Source organism: Patagioenas fasciata, chromosome 12 (genome assembly GCF_037038585.1).
Source record: "Patagioenas fasciata isolate bPatFas1 chromosome 12, bPatFas1.hap1, whole genome shotgun sequence".
Classification (NCBI taxonomy): Eukaryota; Metazoa; Chordata; class Aves; order Columbiformes; family Columbidae; genus Patagioenas; species Patagioenas fasciata.
In genome coordinates, this window is record NC_092531.1 from 5,039,429 (window position 1) to 5,061,805 (window position 22,377).

The 22,377-nt window shown below is 44.8% G+C and overlaps 3 protein-coding genes and 1 non-coding gene across 4 annotated transcripts; 1 reads left to right on the forward strand and 3 right to left on the reverse strand.

Annotated features, from left to right (window-relative positions):
* Positions 1 to 676: 676 nt before the first annotated feature.
* Positions 677 to 748, reverse strand: TRNAQ-CUG (transfer RNA glutamine (anticodon CUG)). Its single transcript has one exon. It is a non-coding gene; the product is annotated as a tRNA-Gln (tRNA).
* A 4,956-nt stretch (positions 749 to 5,704) lies between these two features.
* Positions 5,705 to 6,676, reverse strand: LOC136106817 (olfactory receptor 12D1-like). Its single transcript, XM_065847459.2, has one exon. The coding sequence runs from the start codon at positions 6,674 to 6,676 to the stop codon at positions 5,705 to 5,707; it is 972 nt and encodes a 323-aa protein (XP_065703531.2).
* A 5,059-nt stretch (positions 6,677 to 11,735) lies between these two features.
* Positions 11,736 to 12,704, reverse strand: LOC136106818 (olfactory receptor 10A7-like). The gene has a single exon (XM_065847460.2). It carries the CDS (start codon positions 12,699 to 12,701, stop codon positions 11,736 to 11,738), a length of 966 nt encoding a protein of 321 aa, XP_065703532.2. The 5' UTR covers positions 12,702 to 12,704.
* Positions 12,705 to 21,019: 8,315 nt separating this feature from the next.
* Positions 21,020 to 22,012, forward strand: LOC136106902 (olfactory receptor 12D3-like). Its single transcript, XM_065847594.2, has one exon. The coding sequence runs from the start codon at positions 21,020 to 21,022 to the stop codon at positions 22,010 to 22,012; it is 993 nt and encodes a 330-aa protein (XP_065703666.2).
* Positions 22,013 to 22,377: the final 365 nt, after the last annotated feature.

Genomic DNA, 22,377 nt, shown 5'->3' on the forward strand with positions numbered 1-22,377 from the left:
GTGCAGCATAGCTGGAGACTCATGGTGGTTTGTCCTCCTCCTCCGTCAGTTGTTCAACTGCTCTGCAAGAAAGAGGGAGAACCTGCTCTTTCCCATGACAATGACTGTGTCCCCATGCAGGTGGGTGGAATTCCCTGGCACGACACCAGAACTCCAAAAATAAGCAAGTAGGCAAGAGAAAGGCAGGAAAACATAAGGGAAATGGATTTAACAAGAAGTAACGAACAGGAGAGGAAATAAACTTAATGCCAGAAACAATGGTGGTCAAGATGGCGAAATGGTTCCCAGCAAGGTTGTAGATTGTCCGTCTTAGAAAATGTCCAACAGCCAACCAGACAAGGCCCTCAACAGCCTCCTCTTCTTGACCCTGCTTTGAGCCAGGCTTGGCCTGCATGATCTGCACCTCAGCTCTTGTGTGATTTGCTGAGCCGTTGCTGGATCCCCCATCCAGAAGCAGCCATCAGGAACAAGGGAGCTGAGACGGGGCAGGGCCAGAGCTCAGGAAAGCTGCAGGGGTTTGTTGGGCACAGGGCAGGAGAAGGGGCACTGATGTCAGTCCCAGGGCTGGGAGCACAGGAGAGGAGGGCCAATGGGAATGCATTAAAGCAGTGACCCAACAGCAAGGCTGTGGAGGTGTGTGCATGCTGAGGAAAGCTCTTGAGAGAGCTAAAACTTGAAGTCCCACTGAGATTTGAACTCAGATCACTGGATTCAGAGTCCAGAGTGCTAATCATTACACCATGGGACCTGCTGAATAACTGTTGTCTTTCTCCTTTGGCCACCCTGGTGCAGCCATATGGTCCTGGGTGAGCCTGGCACTCTCTCCAGCTCCCTGGCCATCACCAAGTACAAGCTCCCTTCCTCCAGGGCCACCACTCACAGGGCTTTTCAAGGGAATGCCAGAGCTCTTTGTACAAGCCTGGCATGCCTTCTGTTACACAATCCAGGCTGCTGAGCCCTGAGAATCTCACTTTCTCCTCATAAGACCTGATTATGAAGTTTCCAGCTTAAGCTCTTCAACATTGCCCCTCACAGAGTGCATTGATAGCCCAGAAATGGGTGGTTTGATGCTTGTACTTGTGCTCTCTGCTGCTGCTTCCCTGCACCCTCATGTTGGAGACCTTGCATGATCCGGACTGCTTTCCTCTGCTAGGATTGTCTTGGCTGACTTCAAACCCTGGTCCTTTTTTCCAGGACATACTGTTCCCTTCTGTCCCAAAGTGGCCTCTCCCTCAGTGAGAATGGCGTTCATCTCCTAAGGCTGTTCCAGACTCCTTCACACCAGGCTCCTTTACCTGCATGAGCAGGATGCATCTTCCCTCTGTTCTTTCCCACTCTTTTTGTTCTTTCCTCCTTTCTCAGCCTGGCTTTTTCTGCCCTTTCTCGAATATGTCTTCACAGAGGGGCCACACACATTGCTGATGGTTGAGCTTTATCGTGCGGCAGGTGCACTGCAGAGCTGGAACTGTCCACATCCCAAACCGGTCTTCCCCTTACTTCTTGACACAGAGGTGTTTCCCACACTAACAGGTTTGTCCTCCTCCCCAGCTGCAGAGCCCTGGAGGTCCCCTCTTGTGTCTGGGAAGGTGAGGACTGAGCTGCCTGGTGGGAAGGCAGAAACAGCAGTGTCCCCAGGACATCCCCTGCCTGCCGGGCAGAACTCTGTGCTGTGCTCTGGCTGCTGCTCCACAGGCTCCTCTGCCTTGTTGATGAGCACTTTGGCAATGGTGTCCACAGAGAAAGCAAAGGAGAAGGTGTCAGTGGCAGAGAGAGGGGGATGAGAGTGTGGGACAGCTCTGGGCAGCCCTGGGTGTCCAGAGGGCAGGAGGGCAGCAGAGCAGGGAGCACCTGGTGAACGCTGCAAGGGAGAGGCAGTGTCTGTTGGGGTTGGAGCGAGGCCAAAAGCAAGTAGCAGAGGGTGGTTTCCATCCATCGACCTCTGGGTTATGGGCCCAGCACGCTCCCACTGCACCACTCTGCTCCCCCCAGCAGCTCTGCAGGCACCTCCCCAGCCCTGCCTGGACCTGCCAGCACCAGCGCCGCTGCTCAGGCCTCCTGCCCTCCTCTTCCCTGCACCCATCACCAGGCTGCATCAAGCTCTCCCTGCAAACCTCAGTGCCCCCACACCCAGGCTGGCAAGTGCAAGGACCTTGCTTTGTCCTTCTCCCTTCATCGGCAACCCTTGCTGTGCATGCAGACTGGGGGACCAGATGCTGGAGAGCAGCTCAGCAGAGAAGGATCTCGGGGTTCTGTTTGACGGCAAGTTGAACATGAGCCAACAGTGTGCCATGGCCGCCAAGAGGTCCAACTGTATCCTGGGGTGCATCCAGCGCAGCATCGTCAGCCAGGTGAGGGAGGGGACTGTCCCGCTCTGCTCTGCACTGGAGAGGCCTCACCTGAGACACTGTGTGCAGGGCTGGGTGCCATGGGACAAAGAAAATATTAAGCTATTAGAGAGTGTGCAGAAGAGGGCTAAAAAGTTGGTGAAGGGTTTGGAGAGGAAGCCAAATGAAGATCAGCTAAAGTCTCTGGGTTTGTTCAGCCTGGAGGACATTGATGAATAAAGTCCACTGGAGTCTCTATGGGACCCCGTATTTACCCTAATCCCCAACCACAGGTGATTCCTCCTCCTTTCCCTATTGACTGAGGTACTTGGAGCATTCAAGCTTTGCGATCCGCCTTTCGTATTCACCCAGCAACATCCCCTTATGTGTCCCCCCACCAACATTCCCTTTTAACTGATTGGTTAAACCTATAAGTTTTAGCTTGGAGAAGAGGAGACTGAGGGGTGACTTATTCACGGAGATCAATATGGAAAGGGGGAATGTCAGAAGGATGGAGCCAGGCTCTTCTCTCTGACAACCAGTAATAGGACAAGGGACAATGGGTGCAAACTGGAACACAGGAGGTTCCACTTAAATCTGAGAAGAAACTTCTTCATGGTGAGGGTGTCAGAGCCTGGCCCAGGCTGCCCAGGGAGGTTGTGGAGTCTCCTTCTCTGCAGACATTCAAACCCGCCTGGACCCCTTCCTGTGGAACCTCAGCTGGGTGTTCCTGCTCCATGGGGGGATTGCACTGGATGAGCTTTCCAGGTCCCTTTCAATCACTAACATTCTGTGATAAGTCTGTTGCACTCCATTTTGTCAAGATCCAGGCCTGGTCACCACTGTGAAAGGCAACAAAAACCGTATCTGTAAATATGTCGGCAACAAGACCAGGTTGAAGGAGAATCTCTATCCCCTGACAGATACAGAGGGAAAGACAATGACAGAAGACCATCAAAAGGCTGCTGAGGTGCTAAATGCCATCTTTGCCTCGGTCTTAAACAGTCAGAACAGTTGTGCTCCAGGTACCCAGCCCCCTGAGACAGAAGACAAGAACAGGGGGCAGAATCAAAATCCAATAATTCAAGGGGAAATGGTTAGCATCCTGCTACAGTACTTGGACACCTACAAGTCTATGGGGGCAGATGAGATGCACCCAAGGGTGCTGAGGGAGCTGTCGGAGGTGATCACTGAGCCACTTTCCATTACCTATCAGCAATCCTGGCTAACGGGGAGATCCCAGTTGACTGGAAGTTGGCTAATGTGACGCTCATCTACGAGAAGGGCCGTAAGGAGAACTCAGGGAACTACAGACCTGTCAGTCTAATCTTGGTGCTAGGGAAGGTCATGGAGCAGATGATCATGGGTAATATCACATGGCACATACAAGAGAACCATAAGATCAGGCCCAGTCAACATGAGCTTATGAAAGACAGCTCCTGTTTGACCAACCTGATCTCCTTGTATGACAAGATGACCCACCTAGTAGATGAGGGAAAGGCTGTGGATGTTGTGTACTTAGATTTTAGTAAAGCCCTTGACACCGTATCCCACAGCATCTGCTGGAGAAGCTGCAGCTCATGGCCTGGATGGGTGTATCTGTGATGGATAAAGAACTGGTTGGGTGGTTGGGCCCAAAGAGTTGTGATGAAAGGAGCTAAATCCAGTTGGTGGCTGGTTACGAGTGGTGTCCCCAGGGCTCTGTACTGGGCCCACTTTTGTTTAATTTTTTTTTCAATAATCTGGGTGAGGGGATTGGGTGTACCCTCAGTAAGTTTGCAGATGACACCAAACTGGGTGGGAGTGTTGATCTGCTGGCAGGTGGGAAGGCCATGCACAGGCATCTGGACCAGCTGGATCACTGGGCAGAGGCCAATTTTCTGAGGTTCACCAAGGCCAAGTATCGGGGCCTGCACTTGGGTCACAACAACCCCATGAACGCTGCAGGCTCAGGGAAGAGTCTTGAAAAGCTGCCTGGCAGAAAGGGATCTGGGGGTGTTAATCGACAGCTGATTGAACATGAGCCAGCAGTGTGTCCAGGTGGCCAAAAAGGCCACCAGCATCCTGGCACGTATCAGGAATAGTGTGACCAGGAGGACTAGAGGAGTGGTTGTGCCACTGCACTCGGTGCTGGGGAGGTCTCACCTTGAATAGTGTGTTCAGTTTTGGGCCCCCCATCATAAGAAGGTTATTGAAGTACTGGAGAGAGTGCAGAGGAGGTGATGAAGCTGGTGAAGAACCTGGAGCACAAGTGTGATGAGGAGCGGTTGAGGGAACAAGGTCTGTTTAGCCTCAAAAGGAGGCTGAGGGTAGACCTTGTTGCTATCTACAACTGCCTGAAAGGAGGTTGGAGCATGGAGGGCGTTGATCTCTTCTCCCAAGTAACAAGTGATTGGACAAGAGGAAATTACCTCAAGTTGCACCAGGGGGGTGAAACTTGAAAAAATTCTTCCTGGAAAGGGTTGTCAGGTATTGGAACAGGCTGCCCAGGGCAGCGGTGGAGTCACCATCCCTGGAGGGGTTTAAAAGGTGTTTAGAGAAGGTTCTTAGGAACATGGTTTAGTGCTAGAGTTGGGTTATGGTTGGACTCGGTGATGCTGAGGGTCTCCTCCAACTGAAATGATTCTATGATACAATTCCATGACATGGAACTGTAATCCAGGCTAAGACTGAAGGTGCTGAATGTCTGAAATGGCTGAAAGACCCACAGCACCTCAAAAAGAAGCACTTATAATCTGCTGCACCCCACATAAAGGCTGGGATTTGGTACCCAAGTATAAGTACATATCTAGTGCTCTTAGAAACGTCCTTAATTCACAGGCATGAAGTGTGACAAAGAACCTGCAACAGACGTGTCCAGTTCTGGATCCAAAGTCAAACTCAAGGTAGGATACTCGAGGACATTTAACACCGTTCACTGTTTCACTGTTCACCAGATCCCTCCAGTGGGCTGACTCAAGTCAAATGTTGACAATATCACGCTCAAGTTATGTCCACCCAAAACATAACACATGCTAACTCTTCAGCTATGCAGGATCTCTGAATGACCACAGGGTCATTCAGCTGCCTTAACAGAGTTGACAAGTAATTTCATATCTTAGACATCCAGGACACCTGCATGGGACTCTCAGTTCTGCATCAAGTCCTGCAAGAGACACAAAAGCTTCTGTTTTAGAAGTCGGAGACCACATGAGCTACCATACATATGGCATCTAAATATGATGGAAGAAGCACCAAGCCCTTGAATATCTCCCCTTTGACTTAGATCTACACAATTACCTTCTTATTGTGCTAAACTGCATGAGATAATCAGACATTTTCCAGTTTCTTGCAACGTGGTGTCCTGAGCTCTCTCTTAGAAACAGGAGAGGTGGAGTAAACTACATTCTGAGCCTTGTCCTTGTTTTAACCACATTACCCCAGGAAAGAGTTTTTTTCCCTAGCATTTTTTTCAGGGCAGATCTCATCTCCTGGTTCCTAAGAGTGTAGATCAAGGGGTTCAGAGCTGGGGTGACAACACTGTACAGGAGGGACACTTGCACATCCCTTTGAAGGGAGTTTCCTGACGAGAGTGGTGTATAATTGAAGAGCACTGGAATGTACAACAGTGCCACAACGGTGAGGTGGGAGGCACAGGTGGAGAAGGGCTTCCATCTTCCTTCCTGGGACCGGACTTTATGGAAGATGAAGCAGATGATGTAGAGGTAGGAGAGGACTATTAGGGCAAAGGAGCCTAGTGCAACAGATGTGGCAAGAATATTGAGGAGGGTCATGTTGAGGCTGGTACTACTGCAAGCCAATTTCAACAATGGCTTGATGTCACAGAAGAAGTGATGAATGTGGTTGTGGCCACAGAAAGTCAGCTGAGAGGTCATGACTGAGTGTATCGTGGCATGCACAAAACCAATGGACCAGCTGGCCGTGGCCAGCAGCAGACAAGTCCGGGGACTCATGACAAGGGTGTAGCGCAAAGGATTGCAGATGGCCACGTAGCGGTCGTAGGCCATGGTGGCCAGTAGCATAGCCTCAGTACTGCCCAGGAAGTGGAAGAAGTGGATCTGAGCCAAGCACCCACCAAAAGAGATGGGCTGATGCCCAAAGAGAAGGCCAGTCAACATCTTGGGAACAGTGACTGTGGAGTAGGTGATGTCCAGGCAGGACAGGTTCCTCAGGAAGAAGTACATTGGTGTGTGAAGACGGGGCTCAGCTATCACCATGGTCACAATGGCACCATTTCCCAGAAGACTGGTCAAGTAGAGCAACAGGAAGAAGGTGAAGAAAAAGTGCTGCAGCCCCTGGATATCGCTGAAGCCCAAAAGGATGAACTCGCTGAGTTCTGTCTGGTTCAGCATTGCTAGAACGGTAAGAAAGAAAAGCAAAATGTCAAGGTTCCACAGCTGTGAGCAGCAAGAGCATTACGAAACATCAGCCATGTAATCAAACACAAAAGAAACTATCATGGACAAAGCCAACTTTAATGTAGTCTTCTCCTATTTCTGTCTAGAACCAAGAAAATCTTCAAATAAAGTCTTCCGCCTATGCATAAAAGCAGAATATGTAGGATGGAAAACAGGGCTACTTCCTCACATTCAGCCACATTCATATTTCAGTTGTCCTCATCTGTAACTTCCTGCTGCAACCCATGATCTCATCAATAAAGCTCCTAACTCATCATGTGAATCACTCCTGATGCTTTCTTTCCACTATTGTCCCTACATTTCCTTAAGTCAGTCTCAACTTTCACATTTTTAATGGTTACCATCTCTTCCAGACAATACTTTCATCTCGAAAATTGCACAACTTCCAATTTTCTATCAATTGCCAGCAGAAGGTGCCCCAAGCTACCATACAGTCATCAGCATTTCTTTTGGATGCTGATGAGAATAAAGGAAGAGGCTGCCTGAGTGTGTGATCACAAACTGGTTTTGCTGTTGGACTGTGTACTTTGCCTAAAGAATGTCTCTTGGTTGCTCAGCAGCAGACGAATGGGACAAAAGCCAAGATCTCATCTCCCGCAATACTGTGATGGAGCAAGACCGAACTTGCAGGAGACGGGTTACCTGGTGCAAGTTCCAGACGAACGGGCTCATGCCACTGAAAGTCGATCGTACTGCCCAACGAGACAATGCGGTCAGTTCTGTCACCATCGTTTGTCTTCTGAAATGCAAATGAGTACACACTTGCTTTCAATTTTGTTTCATAAAGAACAAAGAACAAACTCCTGGCATTATTTTAGTAGAGCAGGCAGGCACAGCTATTTCTGGTTTACAACAGAGACTGCAAATCTTACAAGATGAATAGGTTTCTCTGTACATTCAATGCAGTGACGATTAAGATTGACGAATCCAACTAATAAAAAAAATATAATTACTTGCAAAATATGCCTTTTAAAGAGGTTAGAACATATATAGATATATCTCACAATCTTTCTTGTCCGTTCTGTCATAGTATATACCTCTATTGAAAATAGGTGATTTTTGAAAGCCATTATGAGAGGTCTCCAGCCCAATCACTCCTTTTCTCATGCTTCCTTAGCTTAGTTTTTCAGCATGAAAACAGGAAACAAACAGGGAACTTCCAAACTGATTTCACAATATAAGAACTTGAGCACGTAGGCTAAAGGTTATTTATGCACATATGAAAATACTTTTAGTCTGATCTTTGAACAAGCTCTATTGGAAACACGAGATTTGATAATATTACAGCCTTATCAACCTTTTAGTCTGTCACCTGCACTGCAAGAATTAGAGATGCCATTCTCTGTGCAATAGCAATGCTTCAGTTTCTTGCATGTGATTTGCCACCTTTAGGCTCCAAAGCCCTCCTCATTGAAATGCATCTGCAGAAAGACAGCATTTCATTCAGGTGTGTTCCACTACCTCCTCTGGTCCTGCCTGTTTTTCTCAGTCAGCCACAGGTGATCTAATCCCTTTCCTCTCTTCCTTTTGAACAACTCTTTTTTTCTTCACCTTCTACTACTTCCCTTCTGTTTCACAGGTGCTGACTAATATATTCTCGAAGTAACTGGTGAACACATGCAGTCAAATAGTTCTCTCAATCTGCTTTTTCCTTTTATTGACGTTTTTGCATTATTTTAAGACTCTACATTAAATACAAATGCAAAGACAAGATTTTTCATGCTGAAGCTTGCCTATTTTTCCAAATATTTCCAAATATTTAAATTGCCTCATTGTAAAAAAAAAATTAATTCTGCACAAACCTCACTGTCAATCAGCACTTTTCTCATTGTAGTAGGTTTCTCTGATTGAGAGTCAGAAAGCAAAGCTGAGGATAAATCAGCATATTTTGTGGAGTTAAGATACTCTCCTTTTTCCTGTGGTATCTCCTTGGCATTCTTCTAGCTGAGAGATCAGTGCTGCAGCTGTGATGACAATGACTACTATGAGTTCTCAAGGGCTTGTAGTTATTCAGGCAGGATGCATGGAGGAAGCTTTGCAAATGGTACTAGAAATCTCTGATGACCTAGTTAGAGGAGGAATATAGACATTTCTTCATGACCAGAACGTGCAAAATGTCAACAGCTTCATGTGGGAATTAAATTTCCTGTGGCTTTGATCAGTCTCCTGAGATGAGATTTCTGAATCAGTGGGGAATTGCACAGCAACATAGTGTTGCCTGAACATAGTGCATAGATGAGCACCCGTAAAACAGAAAAGATAAAGTGAAATGGTCCACAAAAACCAAACAACCAAACTACCCTGCCCCCCCGTAAAAAATCTAACACAAAGATCTCATTCTTGGTGCACAGAGTTTATGGCTGGAATTCCTCCTGAGTTGTGCAACCCCAGCTGACCTGAAGCAGTGTTTGGGCAACATTTCCTAAATCTCTTTCAAATACTGGAATTAGAATTAGTATTTGTGAAACCTCACATTTGTTCCATCCATTGTGCTCGCTTTGGATTTCTGATGTTTTATTTTTGTTGGGGTTTCACAACTAAGGACAAGATTCTGGCGTCTTTGTAGCAAAATACTTGCCAAATTTGCACCTCAAGGTCAGGAGTCACCCCAAGGGCTCCTGGTTTCTTTTCTGAAGCAAAACAGCCTCCCATAGAAATTGTGGGATCCATACCAAGGTCTGGCTGCCCTACATACCACTCCAATAGTAAGACAGTTTTGGTCATTCTTTGTTTATAATCCCACACCCAGGTCCCACCAGCAGCAGAGAAGAGGTTGAAAATAAGAAGCTATAAGATGATAGGACAGACTGCAGAGCTGAGGTGCAGGGCTCACCATGTGAGTGCACTGACTGGCCCTGTTTTCATGGGACCAGCCCACTTTATACACTTTCCTGTTTACCCTCCCTTTGTTTGTCCCTGTTTGCCCTTCATTGAGTCATTGATTGACAAAGTTTGGTTCTTCTCAATGTCTCCCTTATCGTTTGCCCCTTATTACCATGTCAAGTGGCTCAGTTTTTTCTGCAATTTTCTGCAACTGCATAAGCATCATACCTCTCACACTCCCCTCTCTTGTGGGGAGAAAATTAAAGGGAAGTGAAAAGAGTTGTGGCTCAAGGTAATGACAGTTTAATAAGAAGAGAATAAGCTGTGTACACAAGCAAAAATGGACTTAATTCACAACTTCATATCATCAGGCAGATGTCCAGCCACTTGCTAGGAAGCAGGGGCTGAGCATGTCTAAGTGTGGCTTGAGAAAACAAACACCTTAACTGTGAACATGGTCCCTGTCTTCTCCATTCCTTGAGCTTTTCTTCCTGTGCGAAACCTCATATGGTATGGAATATCCCCTTGGGCACTTTGAGCCATCTGTCCTGGATGTGTTCCCTCCCAGTCTTCAGCATATCCCAAGAATATGGGTCTTTGTGGAGCAAAGACTTGACTCTGAACAAGCACTGTTCAGCAATAGCCAGAATATTGGTGTTTTTTCAACACACTTTAAGCCACAAATGCAAAGCACACACCACACGAGTTGGTAGGAAGAAGGCTGACTCCATGCCAGCCGGACACAGTACAATCTCCTCCCCTCATTCCATGCCGTCTGCATCATGCTCAGGTCCAACAATCTCTGAAACGTCGAGGTATCCTCTGACCATCCCATTCACACATTGTGTCATTTCTATAACTGACTGATACCTTTGCACTTGCCTAACCCACAATGCATTAAAATCTTTCATCCTTCTACCCCATACCTTTATTTTCATTTCCTATTTTATCTGTTTTTTATTCCCAAAATCCACTCTTAGCAACACTTGCTACTTTTGATACTGTGGTGGATTGTCCTTGGGCTGCAGCTGGACTCCCACCCAGCTGATCTCTCATGTCCCGTCCTTAACAGGATAGGACAGGAGGAGAAAATAACATGAAATATCTCTTGAGATATGAATGCAAAGATCATTGACTGATTACCACCAAAGGCAAAAGAGACTAAATTGGGAAAATTAATCCATTTTTTGTCAATTAAAATAGATTGCATGGTGAGAAACAAAGGAAAAACAAAAACACCTTCCCCCACCTCTCCTTATTCTTCCCAGGCCACACTGCACTACTTTCATTCCCAGTTCTCGTACAGTGAATTAGGTATTAATGACTCAAACTGGAAGAGAAAATACTGCTTGGGTATAAGCAAGTTTAGAGTCGGGACTGAAATGAGATGAAAATAAGCTGAGAGAAAACAGAAGCACAAGTTAGATTTCACTTTAATGAACACTCCCTCTGGCAAGCCAGAGAAAGAATCAGACAGGAAGTACCAGGTTCAATGAGTTACAGATCCACCCCCTCCCTTAGCTTTCCCTCAGTCTACATGAGAAGGTAACTAAAACAAAGCTACTGCAGCAAGCTGGCGGTCTTTCAGCTTCCCTTTCTGTTCTGAAATGAGCAAGTTACTAGCTAGTTTGGGAAAGAGATCTTTGTTCTGAGTGGAAAAAAATCAGATCAAGTCTAGACTAGAACCCAATCTCTCCCATCAGTAGCAAGGACACTTCCAGTAGACACAGCTCCTCCAATCCAATCATGAGCTTCTAATTTGTTACTCAACGCATTATTGAGGATTCTTTTTTGAAGGGGGAAACGTACCAGGTTATAACTTTTGCTTTGATGGAGAGGAAAACAAACGTCTGTTTCTCAAGGCAGAAAGTTTGTCTTTTAATGGACATGGAGGGAGAAGGGGCGGAGGATAAGAATTTTACAATCTACTTTGGTAATATTCCTACTCTGAGCAAGGTTTACTTCTTCTCTGTTTGCAAGGCCCAAGGTACAAGAACTTTAGTTTATTCCAATATGCCAAGTAAAAAAAGCCAAATATATCAAGGATTTAACTGCGAAAAATTGCTCAAACAGCATAGGTCTTTTGAAAAGCATTTCAGTTCATTCATACATACCATTTATTTTTTTCATTAGGGAAACACCTAAAATCTTTGAATCTAAAAGGAATCCATCATCTGGAGAGCAAAAAACCAGTCATCTGCTTCCCGAGTAACCACTTGTCAATGCATGTCCTCAGGCTTTGCTTGACTTCCTGGTTCCTCAAGCTGTAGATGATGGGGTTGAGCATGGGAGTGACAACTGTGTAAGACAGGGACACCATTTTCTTCATGTCGGATGAGAGGCTGGACTTGGGTCGCAGGTGAATGATGCCAGCTGTGCTGTAGAAAAGAGTCACAACCACCAGGTGAGCTGCACAGGTGGAAAAGGCTCGCCTCTGGCCCACAGCCAAGGGTATCTGAAGAACCGCATGGATAATGCAAAGGTAGGAGATGGCAATCAGAGAAAAGGGAATCATCACTATTAGGACAATAGCAATAAAAATCAGCAGTTCAAAGAAGGCTGTGTCTACACACACCAGCTTCAGCAAAGGAGAAACATCACAAAAGAAATGATCAATTGTGTTTCTCCCACAGAAGGGCAGGGTAAATAACCACGTGGTGAAGCCCAGAGCCACGGGGACACCACACAGCCAAGACCCAATGGCCATCTTGAAGCAGCGATCCCTGTTCATCATGGTGGCATAATGCAATGGGTGGCATATTGCCGCTTGCCGGTCATAAGCCATTGCTCCTAAGAGGAAACACTCACAGGTGACAAAAAGAATGACGCAGTTGAGCTGCAAGGCGCAAGCTGTGAAGGAAATAACTTTTCTCTCCACCAGCAGAACTGCAAGCATCTTGGGGACAATGGTGAGGCTGTAGCAGATTTCTGTCAAGGCAAGGTTCTTTAGGAGGTAGTACATGGGCGTGTGTAGGACAGGGTCAATGGTTGTGATCACAACAATTAGAGAGTTCCCTATCAACGTGGCCAGGAACATGACAGAAATCAGCATGAAAAACAGGAGCTGCATCTTGCCATGGAAGGCAAACCCCGAAAGGAAGAAGTGAGTAGCAACGGTTTGGTTTCCTGGCTTCATTTCCTCAACAGGTCTTGTCCTAATAGAGAAAAAACAAAACAAAACACACAACGAAAAGGGTTAGTAGCTTGGGACAGACTTGTGGTCTCAGGAATAGCTACACTTGCAAGTAAAATGGAGCTTAAAATATGAATGAGATTAAACTTGGATTGGATATGGCAGTGACCCCAGTGGAAAAATATCTCAGCTGGGCAACCTGTTCAAGATCATCCTTGACAGTCACAGGCTGGGATGCATCTTCTCTAATTTAGGTAAACACAAAATAGACATTCAAATTTCCAACAACCATTCTGTCTTTATTTTATACAGAAATAAATGAATCCTTCCAAAGGGCAAGTCACCTTAGTGTAAGAGTGGCATCTATGATGTGACAGAAGAATTCACTGTGGATGGCCTGGATGTCTCTCAGTAAATTTTAGCATCTAAATGTCTGCAGGCATCTAAATGTGAGCCAGTCATCTTGGAATTGCTTTATATTTAATGGTGGGAAATACAGCACCAGACAGAAGCACCATTCATTTCCTTCTAAGGTGGATGTCTAAGGAAGGCCAGGATTGGAGGTATCATTACTAATGAAGTGAGTATAACAATGGCCTAATTTTTTTATAGCTGAAATTAACTGAAATATTGTTGATGCTCTAAGCCAGGTGATATGGAGATCCTGTGGCTTCCCACCTCCTGGTCTGACTCAAGCAGAAGTGATCCACCTGCATTATTTTCACTGTTAACACCGCAAAATACAATCCAAACCTAAACAACTTTAAGTTCAGAAAAGTGTTCATGCACTTCTGTTTCATCAAATCATAAAATATCCATATTCTAGGTTTTCATGTAAGAGAAGGTCTGGGAAGGGAAAAGGTGCTCAGCATACCAACGGCTGCCCACATAAAAGAGTTGCCAGCATCTACACCTTGCTGCCATCTTATGGGATTTATCATCTCAACTGATCAGCTAACAGCCTTATTTCTCTGGGAAACTTCCTGGACTGTTTCAGCCAAAATATACTTGGCTGATTTTTTGAAAGACACATAAAGAGAATCATAAAATCAGGTTTGTTTTCTTTTTTTTTCTTCCTGTATTTACACCGTTGGGATTGGGATAATGCCCACAACATCTGAAGTTTAGTTTCACTCTAAGAGAACTAAGGATTAATGCTTTCTCTTAAGTATTCCCGTACATGAATTGAGAATATATGTTTGTGTCACAAAAATGTCAAACTAACGGTCAGAAATAAATTGCTTAGACTCCCACAATGATATCTGTATGTACAGTGGGATTCTCACTTCCATCTGCAGATGAAGGAAGGGTCTTGCTACCTACACAGCAGACAGACTGTGTCACTAATAACAATAAAGTAGCTTAAGATTTTGGAGTCATTGGGTTTTCAGGATTCCTGAAAATGCCTTTTTCTTTTCCTTAGCAAAGATGAAAGAGAAAATGAGGAGGTGAGGAAGTATAGATGCTGTGATTCCTTTAATCAGCATGTTTATCAGCAAAATAGGAAGTAACAGTTGCCAAAGTTTTCTGTAGACAATAGAAATAAGTAGGCATACTGTCAGCATAATTAATGTTTCACCGCCGTAGGCACGTCAAATAATATACATCACTGGTGCCATGGAGGTTCCTATTTCTCTTGTTTCAGTGAATGACTAATTCAGATTTAAAAATCTGCACTGTTGGTGCCTAAAGATAGGGGGGATAGATTCCCTGTGTATATCGTAAGAGGAGCTCCAAATCCAATTAGAAAAATAAACCACGGAAACACACTTATGTCTTGGTTTTGCCATAGGAATCAAGTAAGAGTGAGGAAGAGAAATTTAAATATTACCTTATCTTACTAAAAGGGGTGGAGTTTTCTCTCTCTCTTCAGCAGAGGCAATAATCCCCAAGGCAGAGATGATGAGAAATTATGACTAGAGAGAAAAAGGGAAAGAAAAATCACTTTGATTTCATCTGTAAGAGGCTGCATCTTGTCTCTGATTCCAAAGGCTCTGACAGTGAATGGGTGGAAGTATTTGAATTTTCACTTGCTCCCAGTAGGATCAGATCTCCAGACAGCAACTTCGTAGGATGATGAAATCATGTGTTAAGTGATTTTTTTAATATATATCTTTGGGCTATATAAATATGTAGTATGTATTATGATACACTAGCAATCTAAATATAGTATTAGCAATGTTTCGTTCCACATATTCCTAATTGTATGAGTAAGTGAAACAATGGTTAGCAAAAATAATAGGGTATTCTTTTTTTATTTTTATTCTCTAGTTGACTAATATATGGCAGGAAAAATTTGACATATGTTCATTTCTCAGTAGCTGCAAATAGTTCTAAGAGATTATAAGAAGTCCTTGAGTAGCAATGGTGTTATGAATACAGAACATTGCAATATGATGCCAATGTACTACACGGCCCTAAATACAACAAGCAATAGAATAACAAACAATTGCAACTATTTTTAGGTGTCTCTTTTTTTTTTTTTACCCTGTTTGTCCACTTTATTCTGGAAATCAAAGATTTCTTTTGGTAGATGTTTGCTGGTAATCTGAAGCACTATCCATGAGGGTGTGGTAACTCCATGTAAGACAGAGATGAAAAATTAGCTGATGTGAATTCAAGACCAAGGTATTTAACCCTTAATCAACTCTGGAAAGCCTGGCTTTGCATCCTGAAAAATCTAGGAAGACAAGTCAAGCAAGTGGAGGAAGTTGTACCAGTGCAGTTGGGAAACGCCACAGGGGAGCCATTAATATTCTCCTGTTGCAAAAGAGTTGACCCACGACTCCCTGACCGTGCACTGTGTACAGCAGGATCTCATCCTGCTGCTGCTCTGTCACGAGTTACGTGGCTTTCTCATTTCTGTGAATTCTCTCATTCTCTCATCCGTGTGAGTGCAAATGTCTTTATCCATGTCTGGTGACCTGGCTTTGGGCGGCTGCCAAGCTCCCACGCAGCCGCTCGCTCACTCCCCCTCCTCAACAGGACGGGGGAGAAAACAAGATGAAAAGCTTCCAGCTCAGGGAGATCACTTACAACTTGCCATCATGGGCAATTCAGGCTGACCCTAATAAATACTCAAGACATGCTACTTTAGCATAGGCCTAAAATGAATTTTGCCCTGCTCTATGTTGGCATTTCCTTAAGTACAACTGCTTGTTATAGTTTTTGCTTGTTTGTCAAAAAAGCCAAAACCAAAACCAAACAAATAAACCCTCCAGTTTCCTTTCATATTGAGATGATTTTGGTTTCTTTTGCAACAGATGTGAACACTTGCTACATCCTCCTCCTCTGAGGCTCAAGCGCTCCTGGGCTCCGCCTGCCTCCTCAGAGCGTTCCTGCAGTGTGTGGTGCGTCTGCGTGCTTTGCATGGCTGAAGGGATTTTTCATCAGCCACACAGGTATATTCTCCAAAGCATCAATCTGCCGGTTTGCATGGTGAAAGGACATGAGATAATTAGGAATTCTTATTTTTCAAACGTTCATGCTCTGTCTGAGCATGCAATAGACTCGGTTATGAAAGCCAAAGCTGAAATGCAATTGAATCTGGCCGGGGATGTCAAAGACAGCAAGAAAGGCTTCTATAAGTACATAGGGGACAAAAGGCAGACAAAGGAAAATGTGGGCCCATTGCTGAATGAGTTGGGGGACCTGGTGACGCAGGACACAGAAAAGGTTGATGTAGCGAATGCCCGCTTGGCCTTGGTGTTTACTAGCAAGACCAGTCTTCGGGAATCCCAGACCCTAGAGATCAGGGGGAGAGTGTGGAGCATGGGTGGCATATCCTTGGTGAAAGAAGATCATGGCAGGGAATACCAGACATACATAAGTCCATGAACCCTGGTGGGATGCTCCCATGAGTGCTGAGGGAGCTGGCTGGTGTCATCATGAGGCCACTCTGCGTAATCTTTGAATGCTCAGTGTGACTGGGGGAGATGTCTGAGGACAGAAGGAATGGAAATGTCACTCCTGCCTTTGAAAAGGGCAAGAAGGAGGACACGGAGAACTACAGGCTGCTCAGCTTCACCTTGGTCCCTGGGAAGGTGATGGAGCAACTCATGATGTGAACCTTTTCCAAGCTGTTGTGGCTTAACCCCAGCAAGCAATCAAAACTATGAGAGCTGCTTGCTCTGTCCACCTGTCCCCCCTCTCCAAGCAGGGGAGAGAAGCAAAAGGGAAAGCAGAAACTCATGGACTGACATAAAAACAGCTTGATAAAATAACAAAATAAACGAATACACTCCTACTGCTACTAATTATAACGTGTCTAAAATAAAAATAAGATGGAAATCCTCTGTGAGTTGTTCTTCAGCTGATTCATCAGTGAATAGAAAGGAAGGACCCTCTGCCAGAGGAAGACTCCATGCTGGCACCCTTTATCTTGCTGTTGGAAGGGAAGGCAGCCTGTACATGACAAAGTGTTGTTTCTGCACAGCTTCAAAGCACCTGCTGGCATACTTTGTGCAGAAGTCTGGCCCATTAAGAACCATATTTCATCAAGAAAGAAAACTCAACAGAGAAGGAGATGGAAAAAAAGCATTAGTGATATAGAACTCCAAGCATATCCCAGCCTAACATAGTAGTTCCTTGTTGAGTGTTTAGATTGCGGGGTGACAATAAGACCCTGGCAGATGTGTTGTTAACCTGCTCTCCTCCCCCCACTTCCCCCTTTTGCCCCTCCCTCTCCCCCCTTCCCACTCAGGACAGGTGATCGGGAGGAAAAGAAGGACAGAAGAGAAGAGAGTTGGAAAAATTAGAAATGTTTTACTAATGCTACTGATAAGAATAGAGAAAATAATACAAAGTATACAAAACCAATCTTGAAAGTCTCAGCAACTGCAGAGTCAGCACCCAAAGTCCTGGATTGGACTCTGCAGCCAACCGGAGCTGGATTCAGTCTCTCACTGGCCTCAGTTCGCAGGGACGACCAGCAAGGTCCTCTCCTAATGTCGGCCATGAGGAAAAAGGGTTGAGATCCTCGTGATCTCCCACTTTTATAAGAAGTATTCACGTGATTGGAATGTTATACACAGTTGGTCAGTTTCTTGATCACTTGTTTCTCGTTGCCCCTCTCGCGAGATGTGAATCTGTCCTTATCAATAACTTTGCATACCATTGCTATGTTTACCAAAACATGTATCTGGTTCTCGAGGAAAATGCAGCTAATATGAAGGCTTTAGCTGACAGGCAAAATCACTAAAAGAGAAACTTGTTTTTAACAAAACCAGGACATTCCTGAATGTCAAGCGACTCTGACATAACTTAAGAAGAACCTGACATCATTTTCAATGTCCTGGGAAAATGATAATTTACAAGCACCTCCAGACAGTGATCATCCTGTACAAAGTAGTTATTGAGACAATTGGGATTGCACTGGGAAGTGCCTTTGGTTTTCTCCTTTATAGAGACAGTCTAGGACTGGTATTTAGATATGTGTACACAAGTGTAGAGAAATGGTTTAGACCCTATGGAGCGTGCCAGCTGGGGTCTAAATATCACAGAAGAAGAAGGGACTATACCAAGTTCTGGGTCACATCCATCATCCTAGGACACCTTATCTTGTCAAGAATTGCACTACAGATCTCCATTTAGGCAACGGAATCTGGATCTCATACCCGTGCTCATGGCTTGATGAGCATGATCACTTCATAAACAGGGACACAGACAAGCAGAGATGTCATGCTTTCTTTCCCTTGCTCTACAACACCAAAGATGAACCATGCAGTGGGCAAGAACCATGCAGTGGGCAAGAAATGGGCTGATGGGTCAGGCTCAAAGGGTTCTAGTAAACAGGTTTGTGTTGGGCTGATGAGCAGCCACTACGGGGTTCTGCAGGCATCCATCTTAGGGCCAGATATCTTCATAAACAACTTAAATGCAGGACTTAATGGAATGTTAAGTAAGTTCACCAATGACACAAAACTGGGAGAAGATGTGGTTCTGGTTTTTTTGGAAGGAGGGCTGAGGGTGGGTTGACTGGTTTGGTTAGTTTTGGGAAGGTTTTGTTATTATCTAGTCTCTGTGGGCTGCTTTATTTTCACTCTTCTACTTTGCATGTGCTCATCTACACGTTATGTTGCTGTGCAATTCACCATTGATTCAGAAATCTCATCTCAGGAGACTGATCAAAGGAATAGGAAATTTAATTCCCACATGATGTTGTTGATATTTTGCACGTTCTGGACATTAAAAAGAGGCTTCCTCTAACCAGGTCATCTGAGATTTCTGGTAGCATTTGCAAAGTTTGCTCCTGGCATCCTACCCAGATAGCTACAAGCCCCTGAGAACTCATAGTAGTCATTGTCATCACAGCTGCAGCAGTGATCTCTCAGCTACAAGAATGCCAAGGAGATACCACAGAAAAAAGGAGAGTAGAAGCACTCTTCACTCCACAAAATACTTTGTTTTGTCCTCAGCTTTGCTTCCTGGCTCTCAATCAAAGGGCCCTACTGCAATGAGAAAAGCGCTGATTGACAGTGAGGTGAGGATTGTGCAGAACTATTTTTTAATATTACGTTACTTATATAGTTGGAAAAATTGGAAAACCTCAGCATGAAAAATCTTGTACTTGCATGTGTGTTTAAGTTAGAAGGAAACTAAAATAACAATAACGATAAAATTGAAAATAAAAGAGAATAAGTTTGGGAAAACTATTTTCTTTTGACTGCATGTGCTCATCAGTTAATCAGAGAAAATATTAGTCAGCATCTGGGAAACAGAAAGGAAGTGTTAGAAACAGAAGAAAAAAAAGATGTTCAGAAGGAACAGAGGGAAGGGATTAGATCACCTGTGGTTGGCTGAGAAAAACAGGCAGGACCAGAGGAGGTAGTGGAACACACCTGAATGAAATGCTGTCTTTCTGCAGATGCATTTCAATGAGGAGGGCTTTGGAGCCTAAAGGTGGCAAATCACATGCAAGAAACTGAAGCACTGCTATTGCACAGAGAATGGCATCTCTAACTCTTGCAGTGCAGGTGACAGACTAAAATGTTGATAAGGCTGTAATATTATCAAATCTCATGTTTCCAATAGAGCTTCTTCAAAGATCAGACTAAAGGTATTTTCAGAGAAATATGGTCAGCGTTCCAGAGTGGGCGCATGTGTGCAACATGCTCATGTTCTTTTATTGTGAAATCAGTTTGGAAGTCCTCTGTTTGTTTCCTGTTTTCATGCTGAAAAACTAAGCTAAGGAAGCATGAGAAAAGGAGTGATTGGGCTGGAGATCTCTCATAATGGCTTTCAAAAATCATTTGTTTTGAGTAGAAGCATATTGTACAACAGAATGGATGAGAAAGACTGTGAAATGTACCTATCTATGTTTTAACCTCATTAAAAGATGTATTTTGAAAGTAATTATTTTTTCATTAATTCGATTGATCAATTTCGTCATCACTGCATTGAATGTACAGAGAAAACTACCCATCTTGTAAGACTTGAAATTCCCGTTGTAAGCCAGAAGTAGCTGTGCCTGCCTGCTCTACTAAAATAATATCAGGTTTTAGTTCTTCATTCTGTGTGGCTGGGAATTACCAGAGACAAACGATGGTGACAGAACTGACCGCATTGTCTCGTTGGGCAGTACGATCGACTTTCAGTGGCATGAGCCCGTTCGTCTGGAACTTGCACCAGGTAAGTCGACTCCTGCAAGTTCGGTCTTGCTCCATCACAGTATTGCGGGAGATGAGATCTTGCCTTTTGTCCCATTCGTCTGCTGCTGAGCAACCAAGAGACATTCTTTAGGCAAAGTACACAGTCCAACAGCAAAGGGAGTTTGTGATCACACACTCAGGCAGCCTCTTCCTTTATTCTCATCAGCATCCAAAAGAAATGCTGATGACTGTATGGTAGCTTGGGGCAGCTTCTGCTGGCTGTTGATACAAAATTGGAAAGTGTGCAGTTTTTGAGATGGAAGAATTGTCTGGAAGTGATGGTAACCATTAAAAATGTGAAAGTTGAGGTCGACTTAATGAAATATAGGGACAATACTGGAAAGAAAGCATCACAAGTTAGAAGATTTATTTATGAGATTGTGACTTGCAGCAAGAAGTTACAGATGAGCACACTTGAAATATGAATGTGTGTGAATGTGAGAAATTAGCCCTGTTTTACATCTTACATATTTTGCTGTTATGCATAGGTGGAAGGATTTATTTGAAGATTTTCTTGGTTCTAGACAGAAATAGGAGAAGACTACATTAAAGTTGGTTTTGTCCATGTTAGTTTCTTATGTGTTTGATTACACGGCTGATGTTTCGTAATGCTCTTGCTGCTCACAACCATGGAACCTTGACATTTTGCTTTTGTTTCTTACCGTTCTAGCAATGCTGAACCAGACGGAGCTCAGCGAGTTCATCCTCTTGGGTCTCACTGATATCCAGGGGCTGCAGCACTTTTTCTTCACCTTCTTCCTGTTGCTCTACTTGACCAGTCTTCTGGGAAATGGTGCCATTGTGACCATGGTGATAGCTGAGCCCCGTCTTCACACACCAATGTACTTCTTCCTGGGGAACCTGTCCTGCCTGGACATCATCTACTCCACAGTCACTGGTCCCAAGATGTTGACTGGCCTTCTCTTTGGGCATCAGCCCATCTCTTTTGGTGGGTGCTTGGCCCAGCTCCACTTCTTCCACTTCCTGGGCAGTACTGAGGCCGTGCTACTGGCCACCATGGCCTACGACCGCTACGTGGCCATCTGCAATCCTTTGCGCTACACCCTTGCCATGAGCCCCCAGACTTGCCTGCTGCTGGCCACGGCCAGCTGGTCCATTGGTTTTGTGCATGCCACGATACACTCAGTCATGACCTCTCAGCTGACTTTCTGTGGCCACAACCACATTCGTCACTTCTTCTGTGACATCAAGCCACTGTTGAATTTGGCTTGCAGTAGTACCAGCCTCAACATGACCCTCCTCAATGTCATTACCACATCTGTTGTTTTAGGCCCCTTCGCTCTCATAGTCCTCTCCTGCCTCTACATCATCTGCTTCATTTTCCATAAAGTCCGGTCCCAGGAAGGAAGATGGAAGCCCTTCTCCACCTGTGCCTCCCACCTCACCGTTGTGGCACTGTTTTACATTCCAGTGCTCTTCAATTATACACCACCTTCGTCAGGAAGCTCCCTTCAAAGGGATGTGCAAGTGTCCCTCCTGTACAGTGCTGTCACCCCAGCTCTGAACCCCTTGATCTACACTCTTAGGAACCAGGAGATGAGATCTGCCCTGAAAAAAATGCTAGGGAAAATATCACGTTCCTGGAGGAATGTGACTAAAACAAGAACAAGGCTCAGAACAAAGACAAGGCTCACCTGTTTTTAAGGAAAGAGCTCAGAGGGACACTGTGTTGCAAGAGACTGGAAAATGTCTGATTATCTCATGCAGTTTAACACAATAAGAAGGTAATTGTGTAGATCTAAGTCGAAGGGGAGATATTCAAGGACTTGAAGCTTCTTCCATCATATTTAGATGCCGTGTGTATGGTAGCCCATGTGCTCTCTGGCTTCTAAAACAGAGGCATTTGTGCCTCTTGCAGGACTTGAGGCAGAGTTGACAGCCCCATGCAGGTGTCCTGGATGATCTAAGATAAGAAATTACCTGACAGCTCTCTTTAGGCAGCTGAATGACCCTCTGGTCGTTCAGAGCTCCTGTATAGCTGGAGAGAGTTAGCATGTGGTACATTTCGG